General features: G+C 40.0%; 2 protein-coding genes across 2 annotated transcripts; both read right to left on the reverse strand.

Annotated features, from left to right (window-relative positions):
- Nucleotides 1-3,039: 3,039 nt before the first annotated feature.
- On the reverse strand, nucleotides 3,040-16,766 carry LOC114445705 (ubiquitin-associated and SH3 domain-containing protein B-like). The gene is made up of 14 exons (XM_028420846.1): nucleotides 16,157-16,766; nucleotides 7,300-7,353; nucleotides 6,912-7,098; nucleotides 6,498-6,696; nucleotides 6,230-6,399; nucleotides 5,927-6,135; nucleotides 5,646-5,790; nucleotides 5,379-5,499; nucleotides 5,183-5,305; nucleotides 5,008-5,100; nucleotides 4,766-4,910; nucleotides 4,399-4,505; nucleotides 4,165-4,274; nucleotides 3,040-4,062 (listed from the first exon to the last, which is right to left on the reverse strand). Exons 1-14 carry the CDS (start codon nucleotides 16,282-16,284, stop codon nucleotides 3,925-3,927), a joined length of 1,929 nt encoding a protein of 642 aa, XP_028276647.1. The 5' UTR covers nucleotides 16,285-16,766; the 3' UTR covers nucleotides 3,040-3,924.
- Nucleotides 16,767-17,265: 499 nt separating this feature from the next.
- On the reverse strand, nucleotides 17,266-23,061 carry f11r.1 (F11 receptor, tandem duplicate 1). Its single transcript, XM_028420847.1, has 10 exons — nucleotides 22,736-23,061; nucleotides 20,737-20,796; nucleotides 19,782-19,898; nucleotides 19,529-19,675; nucleotides 19,242-19,444; nucleotides 19,044-19,146; nucleotides 18,816-18,923; nucleotides 18,477-18,489; nucleotides 18,296-18,365; nucleotides 17,266-18,182 (listed from the first exon to the last, which is right to left on the reverse strand). The coding sequence occupies exons 1-10, from the start codon at nucleotides 22,776-22,778 to the stop codon at nucleotides 18,147-18,149; spliced, it is 900 nt and encodes a 299-aa protein (XP_028276648.1). The 5' UTR covers nucleotides 22,779-23,061; the 3' UTR covers nucleotides 17,266-18,146.
- Between the last annotated feature and the right edge of the window lie 1,379 nt (nucleotides 23,062-24,440).

The raw sequence follows: 24,440 nt of genomic DNA on the forward strand, positions 1-24,440 counted from the left end.
CCTATGTGTTTTTTGTCAGTCATGGTTTTTTGTTTTTTTTTTTGTCAGTATATTCACATCCTCTGTTCTTGTACTCCCAAGGCACTTTAGCCCATCTTGATAATATGTAGTGGCCTCACTAACTCGTGACAGCTGTGTCAAACCTTATTATTGGTCAGGATGACTAGCTCTGTTGTTCAAAGGCAAAAAGCTAAATCTTTAATTATAAGAACCACTTCAATGTAAAATCATTTTAGCCCTCCTTAAATATATTTACATGTCAATGGTATTATGAGAAACTAAAATGGAAACCAAGAATAACCTAATCCAAAACCACCTTGGCATGGTGCCATTTATTCCAATCCTGCCTTGCATGGGTGACAAGCCAACAGGTGACTTAGAATGTGTCGTGCTGCTCCCTTCCTTTCACCCTATTCTGATTTATGCATTTATGGCATTAATCCAAAAACCCTTTGCACACGTTTTATGATGTCATGAAAGAACTGTGTATTTAAGAGCTAATTCTAAAAAAACACAAATGGATGACTGTCACCGAGGTTATGGTTAAGAGTACAGCACCAAAGGCAACTTAACTTCTAGTTTCATCTATTTTGCAATAATTGACTGACAAAAAAAACCTTTATACATTGCTACAAGTCAAGTATTTACTTTCGACATGTTTAAGTGTCAACATAAAGTTTAAAAGATATGTACATCCAGTTTTGGCTGTACAGACAAGTACTTTGCTAATAAAATTAAATGTGCTATTAAATCTTAAAGAAACTCCTAAAGAATCCTAAAGAAGAAAAATCACATTTTTGGCATCTAAAGGATGACCACTCACAGTGGGTGACACAGAAAATATGATAATCAAGGAAGGCTGTTCCAGGACAAGTCAACGTGTACAGCTTAAACTAAAATTAAGAGAAAATGAAAATAAACTGACACGTGGCTGTAGCTCACTGATACACAGTGACCTGATTCACATTATGCTACTATACACTTGTAAGCCAACTGTGTGATACTTATGAGTTATGGTCAATTAATTAGCAAAGTCAGACCTCTGCCATGCTCCACACTGACAAAACTGGTCATACAAGTTTACATCACAGAAAAAAATTAAATACAATAAATTATTTAAAATATCAGCTATCCTCCCTGACAAGCTGCAGCTCAACGTGTATGATGAGGTAAATCACTACCATAACTTCAAAAGAGGCCACTAGTTGGTTAAATATGGATTTACATAACACTGTGTGCCACCTGCTCAAACCAAAATCAAAGCAGGCAGCTGGAGATAACACATTAACGCATTAACAATTGTTTCACACAATTACCTGGTAAATGGTATAAGGATTTATCAGTGTTTATTGATCCACATAATATAATGGTGAGTTAGCTAAAATCATCATATGTTCAAATATCATTATGAGTTTAATAAATAGCTTTAAAAACATTTTTTTCAGTGAAAATGTTTCTAAACGCAGCAAAAACAATGAAAAAATAGTTTGAAGAGGATCAGTGCCGTACACAAACCTACTACCTGCAGAGATGTTAGTCAGCTCCGTTACTCCCCTCTGGCCCCTGCAGGAAATATGAAATGTAAACTATCATGAACCAACCCCATTAAGTGTTAAACAATACATTTTCTTTATTGCTGATTTTAGCTTTGGTTGTTGCTTAAAAGCAAACAAGCAGGGCATTTTTCAGTCTATCATCTGAATATTTAATCTTCAATATTAGAATTTTAAAGTAAAATGAATTGCTGGCAAAAAACTTGGCATGAATAATAGAATTTAAATTAATAAAACGCAGCTCAGTTGTCTAAACACAGGCCTTTGATCTAACAGAGTAGTATTATTAACCTATACTGTCAACATAGGGTGTTTTAACCTTAGAAATTACAGGCTCATAGTATAGGCGTGCCTGTTGGTGAAAAAGCTACAAGCCTGCGACTGATATTAGTCAACAGCTCCATCTAGTGTTTGTCATGATATGTTTGTATGTACTATGAGTCAAGTGATGATATGTGAGTGAGCATAAGGGATATTCTTAGATTTAACAAGCATTATTTAGAGAAAATGACTATTAATTCATTAGACACATTCTAATATAGTATATAATTTCTTAATAAACTACCTTTACCTGTACTGACAAACATTGTATCCAGCTGATAAACTGCAGGTAAACACAAACATTTTAAAGATGCTGCTTATGTAACATATAGACATATTTCATATATATGTATGAAATAAATGTATTTGCAAACCTCTTGGAGTTTGTAAGATATTAAAGCTTGTTACCTTAAAAATGCTTCTGTCTAATAACATGCTAGCTGTTAGCATTGGGCTGTTGGCAAGTACGGTAGCCTTCCAGATGATTTTCAGTAACTCGAGCATTACCTCAACTGAGGTCAGTGTTTTGTTGAAACTTTCGAAGATTAAAGGAAAAAAGAAACATTTGCTAAGTAAGCTACCTTTAGCTAGCAGGATAACTTTTTAGCTAACTTAAGCGCAGCTGCGGTGTTAGCCAACAGCAAGCGTCATTTTCATACGTCTCAAAATATTCATACATTTTAACACATTCCGCAATGAATTCAACTTCAAAGTGCGGATTGTACAAAGAGAATTTGTGTTTAAACAACGTTTAAATTTGTCTTTTACCTCGCAGGGACTAATGGGTCCTTTACCTTTCCGCAGGTGTACTCCATCACATTAAGTCTGGCTGGCTGCGTTCCACTTTGTGGAGGTTGTGGTGTTGTGCATGATCTCTCAATGGAACACTTTACGGAAACTTTTAATGGAACTAAGCCATTATTAATGGCTTTAATGAGACTAGAAATCTGCGCCCTAAAGCAGATTTATTGTTTATTTTACATGTATACTTGCCTTTTGGATTCAGATAGTGAAAGTGTTCAGCAAACTTTATGGCAAAATAAACAATAATAATAATTTTCTCATCTTAGCTAAGTTCACCTTTGAGTTTACTTTATGATAGGTGCATGTAAACAGCCTAAACTGGCTTCTAGAACCAATAATGTTTGACAACAGTTCACCAACATGAAGCTCCACAACATTGCTTTATTCATTTCAGACAGCAAACAATGAGCAGTGAGCACTTAAATCATCTGATGTAACCAAAAAAGGAAAGCATTTAAAAAGTGGTGCCGTAATCAAGTTTACAGAGTGACAACAAGCATTTTAGTCCATGCACCTGGACAGAATAAACAACAGCTTTCTGTAATTATTAAATTAATTTTCTTCTGTCTCCAGACAGCCCTGAGGGCAATGACTTACTGGAGGGTTATACAATGCACATGGCCACGCAGGCTAAATGTTAAAAAAAAATAAAAGAATAAAATGATATGACATCTGCAGGAATAAAATAGGAATATTATATTTCCCTCCTTAGCACGAGAGACAATGAAGATCAATTCTGCCCTGTCTGATTGTCAACATTTCCTTTGTGCTTTTTCACAGGAGGGTCGTAGCTACAAGTTAAATAATATTTTCTGACACATGGAAAAATATCTCTGTGGTACAAGTCTGTCTCCACTAATACTTGTCACAGTGTGTGAGAAGGCAGCCAAACACAAAGTCTTCACCACCACCCAATCTGCATGAGGAGGGGCCACAGACGGAGCTCAGTCTCAGACACCTTCACACCACATAAACCCTGATACATCAGCACTCACCGAGAAATATCCAGATTTCTTATAGCACCCGGGACACACATGACAAACTATGGTGCAAACTGCCCCCCCCTTCCTGAGCATATATTTACCTCAACTTACAGACATTTTTTGCATGGTGTCTTTAACGGAAGCCAGACTTTTTTTCTTTTTTTTGGTAGTTGGGCAGGACTTGTAACAGTATAGGTTGAAAATAAATATTTTTTTAAGCAGTTCAGCCTGCCAATAGATAAGAGAGCCAAACAGCGCATCCTTCATTCTTGCATTAGCATCTCCCTCCAGTTGAAACTGTGATTGGGTCCATGTGTCAGAGGCAAGATGGGTGGGTCAACCAGCTGCCACACCCCGGTCTCTCCCAATTCTTCACAAGCACAAAATCCCAAGTAAGGAATCTGAAGAAAACACAAAGAAGAGACACATGCAAGTTTATAAAGAATCAGAAAGAATGCGAATGAAAGATGAACAGGACATTGTAAATAAAGCAACAAACTGACCTTTCGGACAACTTGGACAAAGTCCTTTGAGTTTTGCGGGCTGAGGCCTTGTATCTGGCGAGTGCAAGCCTCCAGGGAGGAAGCATGGGCCACAATCAGGACCGTGTTTCCTGTGTGAAAGAGGATGAAATTCAAAACATTAGCCAACAAGATACTTAAAATAAATAACCACCTTGTTTTAGACAGTAAATGTTCTGCAATGTATTTATTATTTGATATTTTATGATATTTTACCCAGGCTTTTGCACTCTGTCAGGATCTCTCGGGTCACTTGGAAGCTCCTGCTGATGTAGGTGTCATAGGATTCAGACACGGCCAGCTTGCTTATGGGAATATGAGGTCTAAGGACAAAATGACAGATACAGTAGGCTGCAATAAAATGCAACATCATCATAAAGAAGTGGGAATGCTGCATTTATGGCATTTCAATTCTATCATCAATTTGAAATACTTTAAGTATTATGTTAGTTAATGACATAATGCACTGCAACAAGGGAGGAAAAACATTATTTACCTCTATTACTTTTAGTAAGAATGAGTAATTGGATCTTGCATCTCATAAGACAACAGGAGCAGCTATACTGCGTGTGCTGTTCTTTACCTGTATGTTGTGTCCACGCTCAGGTTAGCAGCCGCCAGCTCAGCTGGGGGGATCCAGGTTGGTAAACATGTACCCGAAACCCACTTAGTCCATTCAAACAATCCAGGCTCCACACGGATTTTTGTCTTTCCCTCCTGCTGGAGACCTGCCACCATGTCGAACACACAGAGGGAGAAGCTGTCAGCTGTCCCACCTATGAAACTGACCAACTGCTTTGTGGATAAATTTAAAAGAGGTCTTACCCTGCAGGATGTGCTGAGCAGTCTGAATGCATCGAAGAGAAGGAGAGCAGTAAACAAAGTCTATTGTGGCGTGGCTTTCTAACAGGGCTTCACCTGAGATAGGCAAGAACACATGGCTATTGAATGTTTATGTCATGTAATTTGGCATCTGCTATAATCTATACAATGTACTGACCTACAAGACGAGCCTGCGTGGAGCCAAACACTGTAATTGGACAATCTTTATCGTAGTCCCGGTGACCACCACTCCTAGCTGGTAAGTTGGATGGCATGTTGAGATTAGAGCGAATGTATCGGCCTACACAACACAAATGAGAATGTTACAGAGGGAAATGCAAGAATGTCTAATGTATTCCCTCCTGCATGCCTACCTTTGGAGTCAAAACACTGAGTGACCCAGTGTTTGCCAAAAACCACATCCATCCTTTCACCATGGCGACATACAAAAAGCCTCCTCTTAGACAAGGAGGGCTGAGTAGCAGGCTTTGACACCTAAGATCAAGATACATACTGAGGCATTAAAGACTCCTACTGGAAGCTTACACAGTAATTACTGTCACTTTTGTGGAGATGTACAGGGTTTGCTGTGTTCTTTTTATTTCAGAATGTAGTGTGACTTTTTTTGAGGTACACTGTACCTGCATAGGAGGACAGAGGCCAGTGAGGCTGGGAGGGTCCACAAGACTGTCAAGTAGACTGTCATTTAACTGTCCGTCAAACAGTAAGCCACCCACAGTGCTGCCAGAGTTACACGGAGAGGCACAGTTGAGAAAGGAGTAAGACCTGAGGATCAAACAGAATTCATATGGCTTAAATTGTTCTATATGTAACTATTTGTACGAATGTACATATATGAATCAGTTTAAGGTCAATGTGTGAACAGAATGTAACAGAAAACAGGGAACAGCTGGCGTCGTACCCATGGACAACCCATGTGTCGGACTCATCGGCACGGCTGACGTAGTTCTCTGGCAGCAGGCCCGACAGCCCCGTACCCAGTGAAGTGCCGTACACCCAGCCCTCACTGGCGGTGCTCTGCTCCACTGAAGACATAAAAATGAAGTCTCCTTGCACCAGCTCAAGCTCATCATCATTCTGAGGCACATATGGATACATGACTTGCAGTGTCTGCAGGGAACAGATGGTTAACAATGAAGTAAGTTGTGGAGGAGGAAACATGCTTGTTAATAGAAAGTACTCATGTCAAAGGAAGCCAGTCTACCTCATGATTAGCAAACCGAATGTCCCTGGAGAACAGCACAGCTAGCCAGTCACAGCCTGAAGACACATCCACATTTTTTGCCAACTTTTCCAACACTGGAAGGTGACTAGATTGAAAATGGTATGCCAAAGTGACGTGAAGTTGTTTCTTATGGGGCTCAACATGAACATCTAGACAGGAAAAAACAGAAATTAATATAATTAATATATACATTCATGGCAATGATTTAGTAAATACCCCAAATCTGTTGATACTGCTGAGCTCACACCTGCTTTAGATGCTGCTTCAGTGGCAAAGTCAGCAGCAAAACTTTTCAGGACCTCTGCCATCTGCTCCTCCACGAACAGACCAATGAACGTTGAGGAGGTGTAGAGCTCCAGGGGGAGGGGCATGGGTATACGACCCTTCCATTTGGCCACGGTGGTCTGGAGAGCATCAGACAGAGACTCCACCTTCCCATCGGCACACTGTGCAAAGCAGACACAACAAGTGACCACTTATAAGAAATGAGAAATATGCACAATTCAATGCATGAATATGAAGAGAGACGTTTATATTATTGTCCAATGCACAACATAGTCAGGTTCGGAAACAGAAGAGACTAGATGCCGGGAACAACCGTCCAGCTAAGGGACAAGTAAGCATTTACGTACACAAACAGACAAAGATGGCTGAGACTGACCATAAAGAACTGGCAGAGAGTGATGTGAGGGAAGATGCTGTGAGCTTTGTTCTTGCCACAGGAGAGACGAGACTGCTTCCAGAAGTGTAAGAGCTGCTGTAGTAGTGGTCCGCTGGGTCGCAGGTATAACACATACTCTCTGGGCAGAGGGTCATCCAGGAAAGGGTCATCCACATGGGAGAAGAGCCTGGAACACATGATGTGATTAGAAAGGGGGAGATATAAAAAAATGGCCAGAAGAGGGCAGCACTGTTGTAACAGCACTGTGACACAGCAATACAACATTGAGTGAGTTCAGTAGATGTTCCCCATTACAGTCTCTATTAGATTTCTTGTTAAGCATTAATAACGGTGACAGAGAGTGTGAGTGTACATGTGCTGCTCTCACCAGTCACAAGCTGCTTGGACGTTTTTGCCTCCTGTTGAAACCAGAGCTTTCAAACTGCAAAGAGAAAACAGATAAGCCAGATGAAAGGCACACTCACAAAATCAATACCGTCTCTTCCGGGCTGTGTTTATTAGGAGGCGATAGCAGCACGTGACAATGAACAAAGGGCAAACTTCCTGAGAGAGCTGTTAAAATGACAATGAGCATGCAATAATTCATCAGAAGACGATCACACAACAGCACTGCTGCAGATGTGAAGCATCCATTTTATTCCACTGGGAAGACATGATGAAATCTGGTTCTACATATGGCAGATGAATAGTGATTTAATGTGATGGTGCAATGTAAAAAGTGTCCACACATGATTTATCTGTCCTATGTCCTCTCTGAAACAAGAGAGTGCTGATTGCATGGTATCTCTTGAGTGTCTAAATCTAATTAGTGTCTTTTTATAAGACCTCTGGTACAGCAGGCTGCCTCTGCAGGGAATCACTGACTCAAAGACGTTCATCAGCTTTAATCAGACTAACACAAACCATCTGGAAATGATGGTACTGTAACAGATAGTCTTTGAAACTTTTCTTTACATAGGCATACCTGTATTTGTTTCTGTTGTTTGATAAAATCAGATAAATAACAGAAAACGATGTTTGAGGACATGGCCCATTTCATCACTGAACAACAGGAAATGCATTAGGAGTAACAGCACATGACTCTGCCGCATTTAACCTTTGAAACTCAAATACGAGGCACACGATTCCATCTCCTTTCAGCTGCAGCTCTTTGTGCATTATGAAAGAATAAAGGCCAGATTAATTAATTCACAAACTAAAAACAAGAACTCCTTAATAATAAAGAGAGGGTCACTTGCCACCGCTCTGAATGGCCTTTATAAAGTGAACAAGTGTTGTTTTCTGTGCCGCCTTTTGACTTCATTCACAGCATCTCTACAGCATGTGTGACACTGTTGACAGCCTTTCGCTGTGCCACTCTTGTTCAAATTCAATGAGCTATATTTAAATTTGTCCCACTGAGACGGTCCTAGATACGGCGAGGTCCCTGAACCCTGGGGCAGCGTGCCCTGACAGAGCACAGCGTGCAGGATGGGAACGCCATGCCTGCAGGACCCTAACAGATGGCTCACACTGATCTACTACAGCAGGCCTTCATGTGAATGTAGGCATACGCAGGGCGAACCTGAATTAAACACCAGCCACACACACAGACAGACAGACAGACAGAACTCTGATTACAACATTTTATCTAAGAGATGCATTTTTATTCCAACAGAATAAATCGCCTCTGCACAGAGGCTTAACAGAGAGTCATTTGTTGGCTACATTCAAAGATTCCACCTGGTGCTGTGTGGAGGAGGATTTTCTCTCAGAAGGCATTATGGGATTACATGCAGATGTGACTGAGAAGTCACAAAATCCAATCCAGGCTAGAACACCGGATCGCTTGCTTCTTATCGCTGTGGTATTTTTTGACAGACAGCCCTTATGGTATGAAATAATAGCAAAGGTCTTAAAGCAGTGTCACTGAGCTGACGTGATAGAACAGTACTTGAAATTAATCTTATCTTTAGGCCTTTGAAATAAATAGCAACCCACTTCCAGGTGTAAATATTCAATTTTATAAGAATAAATCGGGTCGTATTCAGAATCGTCTATATGTATCATCCGTCAGCCTACACTTGCAGAAAGTGTTAAGACTGTAAAGAGGAAGAGGAACTAAATAAGATAATAACAAACCATATACTGTTTACATACAAACAAAGCCGACAGCAATACCAATATCTATTTGTGTTTGACATTTTTTCTCTTTTCTGGCAGGGAAACAAAAGTATGAAACATAAAAGGGCTGTTCCCAAGATTTTCAACTATTTGAAAGAGCACAAGGCTACATATTAAAAGACTTATATTAAAACGTGGGTATATGTGGATACACATATATTTTATAGAATTCTTAAATATAAAAAACAGACTCATTGTGTAATTGACCTTTAACCTTTGGGATAAATCTTTAAGTTACCAATAAATTTAATCCTTGACTCCAAGGGAACATTTGTTCCAAATGTAAACAAATTCTCTAGTGTTCCTCACTATATTTTCACAAACTTTGGGGCGAACAGAAAACAAAAACAGGTTGCAGCCATGGCTACACCCGCCATGATAGCATATACTGAACTGAAGCTTCATCATCATCATCATCACCACGACAGCAGTTGGAGCCACTTTTGCAGACGTATTGGAAGATTGTAATTCTTAACACTTTACACTGACACCTGCTGTTCACTTCTTTAGTATTTTGTTTAAAAAATACTTTCTTATTGAAATAAATTTAATTTTCTAGTTTTATCTGTTCCACCGTAGCTGAAACAGTCCTGTACAAACTGTCCTTAATAACTGAACCTAACCTCCTGTTTGCTCATAGCAAGAACGGAGCAAGTTATTTATAAACTGCATTTCCTGTTCACAGCTAGACAAAGATAATAAAGATTACAAAGCAAAAGGGAGAGAAGTCACTTTTAGGAATGGCTTCAAACTAGCAGCGTAAATAGTGACCATTATTAGATGAGGACTTCACTTGCATATGTTCAGTGCTGCGGGCAATATTGGAAACAGCCTTTCATTTCACCCACATATGGCAAGTGTGTTCACTTCCTGTTTCCACATTTAACCCCACTACAGATAAAATGTTCTGGCTGGCTGCTGCATGTTTAAACAGCAGTGTTTTTGGTTTTTCGTGTATGTAAACATTCTCTGGGCTGTTTATTACAGCTAACATTGAGATATTTCCCAGGCTGCTCCAGAAAGTTAGTGTGACAAAAGTTCCCTTTTTTAAATGTTGAAACATTATCTGAGAAGGAACTATAAATTAAAACATACAGAACTTACACAACATAAACTACAACATAAATGTGCACAACATAACGCAGCTAAAATGCTCCCTTAGGAACCTCCCTGACTTAGCTATGAACGTGAACGTCGACATTTCCTGTTTACAACCCGATGGCAAACACGCATCTCTAACCACTTATCACACCAGCAGCACTGAGAGCATGCAGCTGCCCAACACCACACTGCACCGAGAGGAGAGGCTGATGGTGAGCCAAACAATGGCTCACCATCAGCCTTCACACTTGGTGGCTGCCCAGTGGATTGATACATGCTATAACTGACTAATACTAACACTTATGAAGTTGTGGTTTAAAGATCTGCTAATGATATGTTAAAATATTCACATAGATATTCAGCACAGCAATAACACTTTGAGTTCACCAACTAGCTGCAGCTTCAGGCATGCATCAGTCCATCTTCAGTCTCAATAAGGACACAGATACTTAGGTGTTACCAACATCCAATAACAGATCGTATTTCCTTTGCAGATATGGAAAGTAGATGTCGAACTTGTTGAAGTAGTAGTAGTAGTAGTAACATGAAATACCTTGGTCGAGTCGACTCTTTGGCTTGCTCCATGACTTGTGTTTGTTGTTAGCCGAGTCTGCGTGCTGCTGATGCATTCAAATATATAGCCAATGGTTCAACCCCATTATCTGAAACTCGATCTAGCTATTTAACCAAAACCAGGGCTAATTTTAGATATTTAAATCTGACCGCAGGAACCCTACTTATATACGCATAAAAATGGTTATCAGATTCAGTTTTATGCTGTTTACAAAAACACAAACCGCTTTTGTCTTCAGCGGAAAAAACAATCTACATTTACTCCTGCAGCTCCGGTCAGCTCAGATCAACAGCAATGATAACATTACAACCTTAGTGAACATGCTATTTTGCCCCTTTTCTGGTGCACCTCTACACCCAAGTAACTGTCTATGTATACACAAACACACACATACAAAATATATAATACATCATGTTGGCACAGTGATCTATGCACAAACTGGAATGTAGAAATAACAGTGTTTTCATACAGGCCAGGGGTCTGTAGCCATTTGTTTGAACCACTATGTAGTTTTCACAGCAACATTTACAAGTAGCTAACAAAGCTGCTCCTTTCACTCTTGGACAACAACCCACGAGGTCAGACAGAGCAAGGGACAGAGTGGCACCAGTAAATGAAGTGTGTGAGCCTTTGTGTTAATAAGTGATAGTTAATGGTGGTTCGTAGTTATTGTGTAATTCATGCACATTCATCTCAGCTGATTAGGAAATGATTCTGTCAAAGCAAAAAGTGAAGCGTGTCATTCGGTGTTATTTTTAGAGCCGAATGACGTCAGTGAAACGAGTCAAAGTGCACGGAGCAAATGTTTCAGTCAGATTTTTTTAATGTGGCTCAGTGCCAAAACTGTGATGCATTACACGGCACTCCTCAGAATCCCAGGATCTTTTAGCCATTTCTATCTATCTATCTATCTATCTATCTATCTATCTATCTATCTATCTATCTATCTATCTATCTATCTATCTATCTATCTATCTATCTATCTATCTATCTATCTATCTATCTATCAGGAACAGTCCTATAATGAGGGAAACATCTGATAACTGGGTCAGTATCGGATCCACATGTGACCCAGCTTGAGCCACCCTCAAAGTACAATCTCCATAGAGCACTCTGCAAAGGTCACAAGCCACTTCCGGAAATGGGCGACTTCCTCTTGGCTGTGTTGAATGCAAGCTCAGAGTTTGTTCTCGAAGCTGCATGCGCAGGCATTAACGTGTCACATGTATGCAAAAGCACAACGTAAACCAAAAAGATTTCTTGTGATGCTTTGCTGCACGTTATACAACAGTATGGTTGTTACGGCCGAGGCAGGAGTTATGAAACTGATGTAGGTAGGAGAATAGAGTCCCACAGTCAGCGGCGTGCACACTGACTTCCTCTCAAACTCACAAAGAGCCTCACAGACATGAGCATGAATTTACCGTACATAATACTATCTCAGCTAGAAGCGCTAGAGTTCAGTAACCACAAAGGCTTTGATGTCTTTGTTTGAGAAGCACAAACAGACATAGGACCTAAAATCTGTTTCCTCCCTATTAAATGTGATGAAAAAAAACACAAAGCAAAAGCTAGTACTCAGATTATTATGGAGCTCACATCTACCAAGATAAAAGAGCACGCTGATGACAAGATTTTGGTGCAATTATCACAGCATTACAGGGTACATTTGTGTAATTTATGTATTTTCTGATATTTTACAGTTCAGCTAAGGGAGAAACAGACTTAAGTTCACAAAAACTTGCATATTTAGGACCGGTGTGAACCTTCATTAATGTATTTTATTTCACAGTTTAGGTGTTGCTTGTGCTTCCTCTCTGCAGTCAGCCAATCATGTGACCCAAGGGCTACATTTCAGACCGAACTTTTTCATAGTTCAGTTCCCATAGCTGTTGGAGGAAGGAGCCCCCTTATTCATTCCTGCACAGCAGGAACTGAGAATCATTGAAGTTTTTTTTAATGCAATTTTAAAGGTCTGTTTTAGCTCCTCCTAAAGAGTAGGTGATTCCCCAGCACAAGAGGAAAATAGTAGGAAAAAAATTAAAACACGTGAAAAGTGAGTGTTAGTCAGACTTCAGGTGGCTTTTTATGAACAGAATCAAGCAGACATTATGACTCATCTGTGCTTAGCTGAATTTTCCACACGACGGCATCACTCTGAGTGCAACTGTGATTTGTATCTCATGGTACAAGTCACTTTCTCCTGTGGTGCTTCCTTCTACAGCTTGTTAGCACCAGACAGATGAAGTAAAATGGCTTCGAAGTGTTTCATTTCCCTCCTTGGCCTCTGCCACCCTGCTTTTCTTCTAATTCATTGTTGGTCATCAACTTCCTGTTTCCACATTATTCATCATTGTTGTTATTTAAACAAACAGAGCTGATTTTACATACATGTGCTCTCTGCATTATATCCAAATGACTTTCTATTTCAGTCACAATTTTCATACAGCTGCTTTTAGGCAAGTTTGTGCTTCATGCATGACATGACATGAGAAACCGCAGACATTCTGTCAGCTTATCAGCTTATAAGCTTATAACAGACCAGCGCCACAAAAAATGTATACTAGTGTGTATACCTCACAGCAGGGGATGACACAGTAAATGTAAAGTCAGTGCTTGGATACACAGGCAATTGTTTTGTTAAGATGAACCTCAAAACATTTTTTAAGATTGAGATCATAATATTTAGCTTCACTATAGCTTTGCCTTAGTTGCATTAAGAAGACTTATTGTGTTACAGCGGTGCACATGGGGGGTGTCCCGTTGCAAAGGGGATGAATGTGACTTTCTTTCCCCGGGTTGCAGTGGACTCACCTCTTAGACCTGAAGCTACTTCAGTGTGTTTATAAAAACTGTAAGTATCAACTAAGCTAAGGTCTGAACTCTATGGAGGACTGACAAAGGTGAAAACCTCCAAAGTAACTTAGGGTCAAACCAAATATTCTGCTTGCAACCATCACATCAACACAAGCGGCGATCTAAGAGATAACCCGACAACACTGTATGCCATTACATCCTCAGACGGATCGGTTTCCAAAGCTGTTTCCGACCATCAGACACAATCAGCACAGGAAGGGAGACCACTGTCCATCCAGCTCCTATCTGATTACACTCGTCAATTCCTGAATGACTCAGCAGAAAATCCCCCTCAATTAAAACACAAGGGTCATTTCTTTGTGCTTGTTTGTGTGTGTGCATGATTCATGCTCCTGACCGCCTGAAAAAAACACTCAAACACAATGAAGGCCTTGTTCCCTGAAGCTATGACTGATAACTGATTTTCCTATTATTCCTTCTTCCTCTCCCACCAAACAACCAGGAAGAAGCCTGACGGTAACGCTAAGATTGTGCTGCAAAGTGTCAGCGTCAGTCTACACAACCTCAGAAATACGTATCAACAACCACAATATTTGCAGCTGATGGCAGGACCATGCCGATTCTCGACCTGAATAGATCTTAATAATGGATCCACCAGTTTTTGACTTATATCCTTTATTTTATTTTTCAAGTTAAAGTTCTTGCATTTCAACAATACGCTGACAACTATGAAGCTGATATTACAGAGCTACAACTGCCCTCACTTAAAGCTTCATTCATTCCATCTGGTGAGTCTAGTTTAAACTCTTTTTAGTTCTATTTTGGTCCGATGTCTGTTCCTCTTGGGGTGATGGCCACTGTTTTTTGGGGGGAGCCATATCTGGGCCAAGGCATTGTTTACAGTCCAACTGTAGACACAAAAAAGACGACTACAACCACCTTATAGTCCGTTACCAGTAAAAAAAGAATAAAGAAAAGCTCTGTTTAAGGCATTTGATGGACAGATGTGACATGTTAGTCGATTTGCATGGCCTTTTAACTCGACCTGTATGCAAACACATGCGGTCAGTACTTGCATCTACAGATTTTTGCATGTTCAAGCGCCGCCTGCCGATTATAATACTGGAATAACTTGAAATGGAACACAACAAAAATGGCCTCACATTTTTTCATTTCATGCTATTCACACCTACATTTGTATTTCTATTATCTCCTGTCGTCATTGTTGCACCAACATCAGGCCACAGACACGCCTGAGGGGAACCAACGCTAAATAATTCTGCTTCATTGTAAATTTATAGCCTCGATCAAATCAAAGTGTATTAGTCTGTCATCAATAATTGATGTGAGTCTGCAAATATAACCAAACCCAGCCACTCATTTTGTCAGTGGAGGGTTCATTAGGCAGGAGTGGAAAGAGCTGCTGCAGTCTGGGATGATCAAAGTCTGGATGACCTTCGTCTGGTTTTGAAAAAGATAAAACAGCTTCGTTTGGTTCGTCGTTCGTCTGGTTATAAAGAAGAAAGTTTGATCAACACTTTGCTAAATGTCAGCAGGAGACAGTTTTATATCCTACACTTAATAATATACTGAGGTTACTGCCAGCGCAGACAAAAGTATTTCAGATTTGTTTCGTGATGCGTTGGATAATTTTCGAGCATGTACAGAAAGGCTTTTGTGTGAAATGAGGGCACTGAAATCGTCTGGGTTAATATATAATGTAGGAGTAACTGAGAGCACCAACAATGAGAAGTGCCATTATGATTATAGATTATGAGATCAGGTGGAAGTTTAACAGAGAGAAGAAGAGGACGTTAAAGCCAGGCTTATCATCTGAAACTGATTCAGAGGAATACTTTGCTCTGGAGGATCATCACCTGCTTTTATAATTAACGGAGAATGTGTTATTCATGTTCAGTGAACGCTTCAGTTGAGTAAACCAAACTTTACTCTAGTTTCTCTGAGGACACAAACACTAGACTACACATTGTCATTTTTAATATAATTACATAATCCACAGACTCCCATCAGAAGCCAGTGCTGCTTGTTTCCTGGCAACTTCTTCGCTCAAGGATGAATGAAAAGAAGTATTGAAAATCCCAAACAGAGTATGCCCACAGGATAAGGTTTTCATTGAAAACCAGAGGAGAGATAGAGAGTACAACACCCGCCCCATACAACACAGAGCATTTAGTGGAAACACATAGACAGGTACGGTTTGAATAGAGATCTGAATATTTTCTCACCGCTGTCTGTGTAGCAACTACTGTCAATGATGCAAGTTCATTGAAAATTAATCTACAGACAAAAAACCAGATGAATCACTCACTGCAGCTTTGCAGCTTCAAACTCAGAGTAAAATGGGGTCATCTGAAAGGACCCCGGGGGGCTGGGACATGTGTTTACAACATGCAGAGCAGAGCAGACATGCAGAGCGGCTCCTGATCAGCTGCTGAGGACGGAAACTTTCAACAGGACTATGCGATGCTGCTAGAAATCTTGGTTCAAGCCGTTACAGTAGCCCATGAGTCTGTGTGTCTGTGATGGGACAGCGCAGCTGTGTACTCACGCCCTGGTCTTGGGGAAGCCCATAGAGAGCAACACGTCCAGCGTGGACCCATGTTTGATGGTGTTGGGCCGGGTCTGGCGCTGCCTCCGCGGGGTCACTTTGGCATATAGTTCCTCTTTAGCTGCCATAACTCACTGCTCCATAGGTACGTCAGGTCCACGGCTCCTCTGCTGTATTTTCATTGGTTTAAAACATAAATAAAGGGAAGAATGATGGAAGCGGCAGGATGTTCAAACCAGGGAGACTTGAGTTAAGCGGAAGCGCGTAGAAATCACGAAACCCTGCGAGGAAAGAAACATGTTTTGGGTTGGTCTGAGTGCTCTGAGCTGGATCGAGCTGCCTGCTGAAGTCAAAACCATCAGCAGGGGGCTCAGCCATGGGAAGTCACTTCTGCTCTCTCAGCCGTGGCCCTGATTCACCGACCGAGGTGAACATGTCTGACTCCTGATCGCCTGCTCGCATCCGGTTCGCTGAATGAAAAATCAGATGCGACTGTACGAGCTTCCTTTCCAAACGATGTGTTACTTATGAATGGGTCCTGAGTGAGCGGAGGTTCAGCCTGTAAAAGGCTGCGGCAGCTCCAACTGTGCGGCCCCTTCATTTAAAGGGACAGTACACCGTTCATGGGAGGAGGACAGGAAGTGTGTGCGGTTGTACCTCGGAATAAAGAGGTGGGACTAAAATAGACACAGCTCTGTGACATAAATGTGCTAGAAAAGTTTTACGGTTTCATACAACTTGAGGCAATGTGAAGTAAAGTGTTGCATGAATGGAAAAAGTTAATCGTACTTCCTGTCAACAAATGTGGGTGGAGACACTGCGCATGCGCGATGTGGAGAAAAAGTGAGCAGCACGCCATCTTCTGTTGCCACAGTAACCCAGTGACATTATCCCATAATTTATAGTGGATGCATGTTTAAATAGCGAATCACGTTATGAAAATAAATTATTTAGACACATTCCTACAATTCGGGTTATTTTGAAATTTGTCTGTCTGGTACAACTTTGCCTAAAAATATAGTGGCTATTCCACTATGCAGTGACCGTGTAATATCAGCTTTGTAATTTTGTTGAAAACACAATTGGAAACAATAAAATTTGAAACATTATTAACCTCTAGACTCATTGTAAATTTATTGTATTATATACAAGCTATATACACAGCAAAGAAGGAGCCACCAGAGAATGCATTTAATACCTACAAAGTTAAAACACACACATACGATTTAACAAATTTGACTATTTATATAAAGACCTGAGCATTTTTGTCCAAACAATTAAAACAATTAATGTAACTGCAGTTTCTGATAGTAACAGTAGGACTATCATATCAATAAATCATTGTCATATTGCCATAAACATTGTCCTACATACATGACTGTTATTACTAATCAACAAGCTGCATCATGTATAGAATACAGCGTGAGTTAAAGATATGTCAAAGTTAAAATGCAGCTACAATATCAAAGTGTGTAAACTGACCTTAATTACAAATATAAAAATGCATTTATTTACAGGAGAAAGAAATTAAAAAAAAATTATCTTTACAAAAAATCTGCTGTTTGTTAAATGAGACAAAGATAAAAATCCTCTCAGCACTTCAGCGGAGCCACAGAGACTGACTGATAACAGAGTTCCACTTGTGGTGATGGGGGAGCAAATTTGGTAAAAGCTGAGAAAACTGGTGTGCTGGGCTAAAGCGATACATCAACACTCATCTTTTACCAGCACTGCCTGTTTGTGTACTTTTTTTTCCATGTAAATGCAACACAAAAACACATCATAAGTGGAAAAAATGTCTGAGGGCTAAAATGGGTCACTGATCACAACTCTAAAAGCAGAAAGGGGGTGTCATAAAGCACACATCTGAGATACTGCAGGAGAGAGGTCAAGTCAATTTCACTGTTTCTATAAAAACTGCAAACTTAAAAACGTAGGAAATAAAAATAACACGCTAAGCGACATTTACATGGTGTCTGCTGCTCACAATCTATACCACAAACGATGACTTCTGCTTGAATTCCCCCTGAAAAGAAAAGGAAACATGATCAGAACAGTCATCTCTCAGCTTCTTTTTTTTGTTTTTAAGAAGGCAACGCATGTGTTTGGCACAACATCACTGCAGTATCACAGACTTACATCTTCTTCATCGTCGTGACCGCCACCGTGCGATGACGGGGGTTTGTAGACGACATTAGGCTTTTGTTTGCTGCAAGGACAGTACAAGAAACATGTTGAGAGACTGTAGAGGGGTTTATAAACTGTAGATAATCATTTTTTTAATAAGAAAGTGAAATATTTCAAAAATAGTTTTGCTCACCTTTCACTCTTTTCTGTAAAGGAAAGAAAGGAAACAACATCAGTAGGTACTTGGTACACACTATAAATATGCTTTTGCCATTTCACAATTACAACAGCAGCAAACAGAACAACCAGATAGATCAAAGGTTGTCTTTCTGAGCAGCCAGTCATTTCCAGCAGGTTTACTACCAGCTCTGCCACTGTCTGAACATTAAAGACCATGTGTGGGAGGTTCTTTAACTTATTTTAGGTTTCCACTTGTGCGAGCACCTTGCCTCTGCTTTCTTTAACAAACCAAAATTATCAACAATTCCCACATGATGTAGTTAGTAGTAGTTAGTAGAATGCAGGAACTTACTGGGCAGATATCCCTTCTTGTTGGCATACCAGAGGGCAAACACCAGGAGGGCCACCAGCAGCAGAACCACCAACACACCAGCAACAATTCCTCCAGTGTTTAGGTCACCTTGAAGGAAAATTACAAAAATGATGAACAAACATCACCATCACTGATTTCTTAAATTGTCTATTCATTTTTAAAAAAATAGGCCATGATAAAACAGAGATTAAACAGAGGAGTACTTACGGACTTCCATTTTCACAGCTTCACAGCGCTTAGGAGGACCAGCATCGTTTACAGCTTCACAGTAGTACTGAGCATCATCCATCTTGGATACAGAGGGGAACTCCTGTAGACAGAGAGAGAATGTTTTTATATTATAAGCATGGAGACCACATCTGTGCTCAAAATACAGAAGGTGTAAAGTGACTAGTGGTAGCTGACCAGGTTGCCATTATCTGTATTCAGCTTGTAGGTGGCATTTTTGAAGGCAGCGATCTTGCTCGGATCAGCAGGCATGAGGACGCCATTTTTGTACCACTTGTATGTGGGAGGAGGTGAGCCGTCATTGTCGTAACAGGACAGGAGGGCTGTGGTACCCGTTGTCACTGACTGGGGAATCCTACACACGGGCACTGATGGAGGCACTGTAGGGCGAGTCGTCAACCTTTTAATCAGTATGAGGATAATACAAGCTAAAGGAGAAGATTTTCTTTAAGAAGTTGTCTTACCAAGAACAGTCAGCTTCACTGAGACTTCACCAAACTGGCTGTTGCTGTTTGATACCTCACAGTCGTACACTCCGTTGTCTATCCGAGTCACTTTGGAGAATCTCAGATTACTGCCACCATACAAAGTCACACGGCTGGCATACGACTCTGCCAAAGAAATGCAGCATTGCAATGATCCAATAGCATAAATAAAAACACATACACAGGCAAATGTAAGGGAGTAAAAAACATAAAAACATGTCATTCCACTTACGCGTTGGTTCCCCATGATAAACTACATAGGTCTGAGAGCCTTTTAAGTCCCTAAACTTCCACTCCAGTCTGGGTGTTGTTCCAAAGTCAGCTGAATATGAGCACGTCAGGTCGACTCCTGAAACAACAGAAATAGCACAATCCACATCACCACACAGCGGTAGGAACTTCTTTTCTGCCCTGTGTTGTAATTCAGCTGGATCACATGCATTTACATTTCAATAGTAGATCTTTAGCAAATGTGCTGGCAAAAGCACTATATTTTCACTATGACAGAAGAGATGCTACAAAGAGACCCTATGAACTTTGTGACTGTGAAGTATAGTCTTTTTCTTCTCAGTATAACACATCAAACCAAGCCATTTTTACTGCAATGCTACCCTCTGCTAAGTACATTAACTCCATCATGGACTGAATTAAAGATGAAGAGGATTGTGACTTCCCACAAAACCAACCTCCTCTTTGCTCAATAATTAAATGAGTGACAGCCTCTTTTTTTATTTAGACTGTCCTCATTGGAAACTGCCAATAAATGTAAACCTTGGCTATTTTTGATGTCGCAATTTAGAAATGTGCAAACACAAACCACCGTTTGTTCTCTTTATATTTTAGACTACAGTAACCGTAGCTTTCTGTAATGTTACTCTGTTATTCCCTGGACTGTGCTGTCTAGCTCTCACTGAGGTCGCACTGCGACATGTCTGCATATATTCCACAACACTGTCAAACAAATGCTTTACTGAGCTGGAGACAGATGACGTGTGTGATTACATTGCAACAGTCACCTATTCCAAACAATTTTGTCATTATTATTTATTATCATAGGCCTAAAATAATAGAAAATGCAATAATTATACCTAATAAATAAATAATTTACTGCAGATTATTTTCTGATGTATTTTATTTATTTATTTACTGGCTTAACTTTCACATCAGAGTTTTCTTAAAGGACTCACCTTCACCCTCTTTCACACGCACATTCCCATTGGAGGTAGTGACTGAAAAGCTGCTCACCCCTAAACACACAAACAAAATAAAATAAGACACAACATAAAATCAGTGCTATCATTTTAAAAAAGCCAATACACCTTGTTTTAGTGGGGATGAATATATATATATATACATATATACATATACATATATATACATATATATATGTATATATATATATATATATATATATATATATATATATACACATATATATATACACATATATATATATACATATATATACATATATATACACATTATATATATATACACACACACACACACACACACACGCATTATTTAAGTGCACAGTCGATTAAGGAAAAAAGGGGGGGGGTCATTAGAGGAAAAAAGCATAACCATATCCTGAATGTATTACTCCTTAAATGTTTATTTTTTAGTCTTTTATGGCAGAAAAAACATCAAGTATTAAAAACATTTTTGGCCCTGCCTCTACAATTACAGTATTATCTCACAAAGATGACTAACAAAGCACTGAGGATTACAGTGCACACCCCTGCTCAAACATTCTGAGCATGCTCACAAGCTGCTCAGTGGCTCATTCCTGTCTGCTGAGCCAGAAAGCTTCCGGTGAAACTGTCAACATTCTTCCTGAAACTGGGTCTTTTCAGGCGGAGCAGAGCCATGACAGAGACGAGAGCATCTCAATCATTAGGGCAAGCCATATAAGGCTCATCTGCCACACGGCATGTTCATCTAATTTACCACTTTTACATTTCATTACATGTTATTACTTAAAGTGCTGAGTGAGTTAGATGACCAACAACCTGCCAACCCTCTAACACACAGCTACAACAAGTCACGTAATTATTAACCATTAACACCTAATTTACTACACTTCAATTTAGTAAGACTACATTTCTGTGCATACTAATGTAATGCTTACACCACTGATTCAAAGTTAAGACACTTTAATGTAGGGCTTCCTGGCAGCCTGCAGGTTTTTTTTTTGACCGGCAGTCTCAGCTGAGATAACGCAGCACAGTCACAGTATTGGTTTGGCAGAAAGATAAGGCTCGAGCACAAAATGAAACCAGAGGAGTGTACGACTTCCTCGTTTGCATACTTGGTGAGTTTCATGGTAAATAACTTTACATAAAGGCTAAAACTCACTCTAAGGCCTGAGCGTACATTGGTCTCTTCAGTGTAACCTGTCTGATGTCTCATTCATACACCAGACTGTGCTGCAGGTCTATGCAGGAAATACACACAGCAGCAGGGAGACATATTACAGCTCTGTCAGCTTGTTTAACCACTTTGCCGTTTGACCTACAAACCCAACTTACACTCAACTCTGAATTTAAACAGATTTTTACTACCATGACACCACAAAGCAGATTACCTTTATGGATGACAGGAGACATCCAATAACTTTAGGGATTATCTGTGCTTTTTACAGACTTTTAAATGTTGAATTTATTCCTTATACATATCATATTATTTGAGGAGATCAATCCTGGAAGTTCATCAACACATGAAGCTATTGCACTGGGAAATAAATATCAGCTGGGGAGCTTCAGTGTGCCTAAGTGATCCATATTATATCCTCAATAAGCTTCATCTATAAAATCAAGGGTAAAGATTACATTAGGCCTACATTAATGGTGATAGCACCAGGCAACATGTTTATCTCCGAGATGATTATGCGGCTGTGGATTTTTGTGGCTGTATGTGCCCAAATATTCTTCGAGATAAGACACCACAAGATAATCATCATCATCATCATCATCATCAACCTATTTGATATTTTTCCCTTCAGCAGTTATTCCAACCGTCAAGGTCCAGGCCCGAAACTCGAACACTGATCCCGGACACAACTCTTTAGTCTAATGTTTTGATGGCTACATAGTTCCCGTTTGTTTTCTTAAGCTGTGAACAGAAGTTTACATTTTAACTGATATTAAAAACTAATATAAAGCCATAAACGTAAAATCCGCTCACCTGTTGCTGCGCACAAGAACAATAGCACCGAAACGCTGAGCATGGTGTCGGCTGCTGCTCCTGCTCTGTTTCACGCTGTTTATCAAAACTCCTGCAATAAAACCAGAACCAAAAACTAGAAAACGCGGCAAAAGTTCCTCTTTGTGTCGAATAAATTTGAATTTGTTCCTCTAATGACTAAAATTCTGTCTGTCGACGTTCCCCGGCTGCGCTTTCAGTCTGCTCCCACCTGAGGAGTCCGCCCAGGTGATAACAACAAGCAGCTCGGTAACTTCCGGGTAACCGGATCCTCTCAGGTGCAGCCGTGACTGCAGAGAGGAAAAACCGGTCCGACCGGATTACACCGAAAAGAAAGCACGTTTACAGAAGACAGTTTGAACTGCAACCGAGGACAAGTCACAGATCATGACTTTGATCATTTTTACATTTAAAGTACAGATTACAGTAAAAGGCTCGTAGAAACATCAAGATTATGTTCATGCTGGTTTTATTTAAAGATGTATGATCTAACTGCATGTGTGACTAATAATGTGATTATTACATATAGTTACAATAACCTGAGCACTTACTCTGAATCTAAATTATGTGACAAATTGTTGGGAGCCTATAGCCCTCTGAAGAGAGGGTTATTTATTTGTTTCTTGTAAATGAGTAAAACTTGATTTTGCTGTGTTTAAAGCAGTGGTCATAGACACAGGAAATATGTTAAAGTTATGATTTAAATAAAACTTTTTTGTCACCATCTATGTAATTTCAGCCCATTCCAGTGTGTGTCCTACATTCACCATCATCTTCTCTGCAAGTAATATGTCTATAAGTGAAGTCACTTTGTGATATTTAATTTCCAGCAAGGAGCAGATTTACAACTTGTATTTTCTATGTACCTAAACATCAATTTTCTGCTATAATAAGACAATAAATGTTAATCATCGATGTCTGATTACTTCATGTTACTGAAAATGAAACTGTAGTGGCATTTTTTATGAACATGAGCTGGAGTTTAGTGTCAATAGTCAGGTGTATGACTCACGTCTTTAGAGCACAAATCAACACACACCTCAAAAACAGTGCATTACCAGGTGTTGCACAATAGCTCAGCTACAAGCATGATTAGGCAACGCTGTGACTAACAGCTGCTGCATACAATGTGGAGCCACAATGTAACAGTTTAACCTGACCCTGGAAATGCTTTTACAAAATAATGTTTCCAAACAACAGACTACACAGATCAAGCACATAATGTCTGAACCTTTAGAAAACACAAATACCAAGAGGCAGTAGTCAGGGTTGGCTCGGGCACCTGATAAGGGTTCCTCCTGGGTGCGTCCACACAGAGATCTACCAGGCAGAGCCAGCTGGGCAGAGATCCACCCAGGACTCACTGCAGGGTTTATGTCTCCCAGCTGGCATGGGGACGGATGGGGGATCCTCCAGCAGGAGGTGGAGGAATGGCAGATCTTATTCACAAAGACTGTAATTTTATCAACTGAATTGAAGTACTTGGTCGTATAATTGGGTTAAAAGCTGATAATTTAACCTTAGTAACTATTCCATATGTTGTTTTGACCACAGAAGGCTCACACACTTCATCCTCTGGTACAGTTAAAGACATGTTTATAAGGTTACTTCTGTCCCTGTCCTTATTTTCCTTTTTTTCTTTAAATATAAGCTGATTCCACCCAGTAGCACCCTCTACAGGAGAGCA

The sequence above is a fragment of the Parambassis ranga genome, chromosome 14, assembly GCF_900634625.1.
Source record: "Parambassis ranga chromosome 14, fParRan2.1, whole genome shotgun sequence".
Lineage (NCBI taxonomy): Eukaryota > Metazoa > Chordata > Actinopteri > Ambassidae > Parambassis > Parambassis ranga.

Excerpts from the sequence above, each read along its gene's own strand:
- LOC114445705 (XM_028420846.1), bottom strand. The coding sequence starts at position 16,284 with ATGGCAGCTAAAGAGGAACTATATGCCAAAGTGACCCCGCGGAGGCAG. Across the intron at positions 6,136-6,229 it reads TTCGGTTTGCTAATCATGAG|ACACTGCAAGTCATGTATCC; the intron begins GTAGACTGGCTT and ends TGTTCCCTGCAG. Across the intron at positions 4,275-4,398 it reads GACAGAGTGCAAAAGCCTGG|GAAACACGGTCCTGATTGTG; the intron begins GTAAAATATCAT and ends TCTTTCACACAG.
- f11r.1 (XM_028420847.1), bottom strand. The coding sequence starts at position 22,778 with ATGCTCAGCGTTTCGGTGCTATTGTTCTTGTGCGCAGCAACAG. Across the intron at positions 19,899-20,736 it reads GCGTGTGAAAGAGGGTGAAG|GAGTCGACCTGACGTGCTCA; the intron begins GTGAGTCCTTTA and ends CTGTTGTTTCAG. Across the intron at positions 18,183-18,295 it reads GTCACGACGATGAAGAAGAT|GGGGAATTCAAGCAGAAGTC; the intron begins GTAAGTCTGTGA and ends TTTTCTTTTCAG.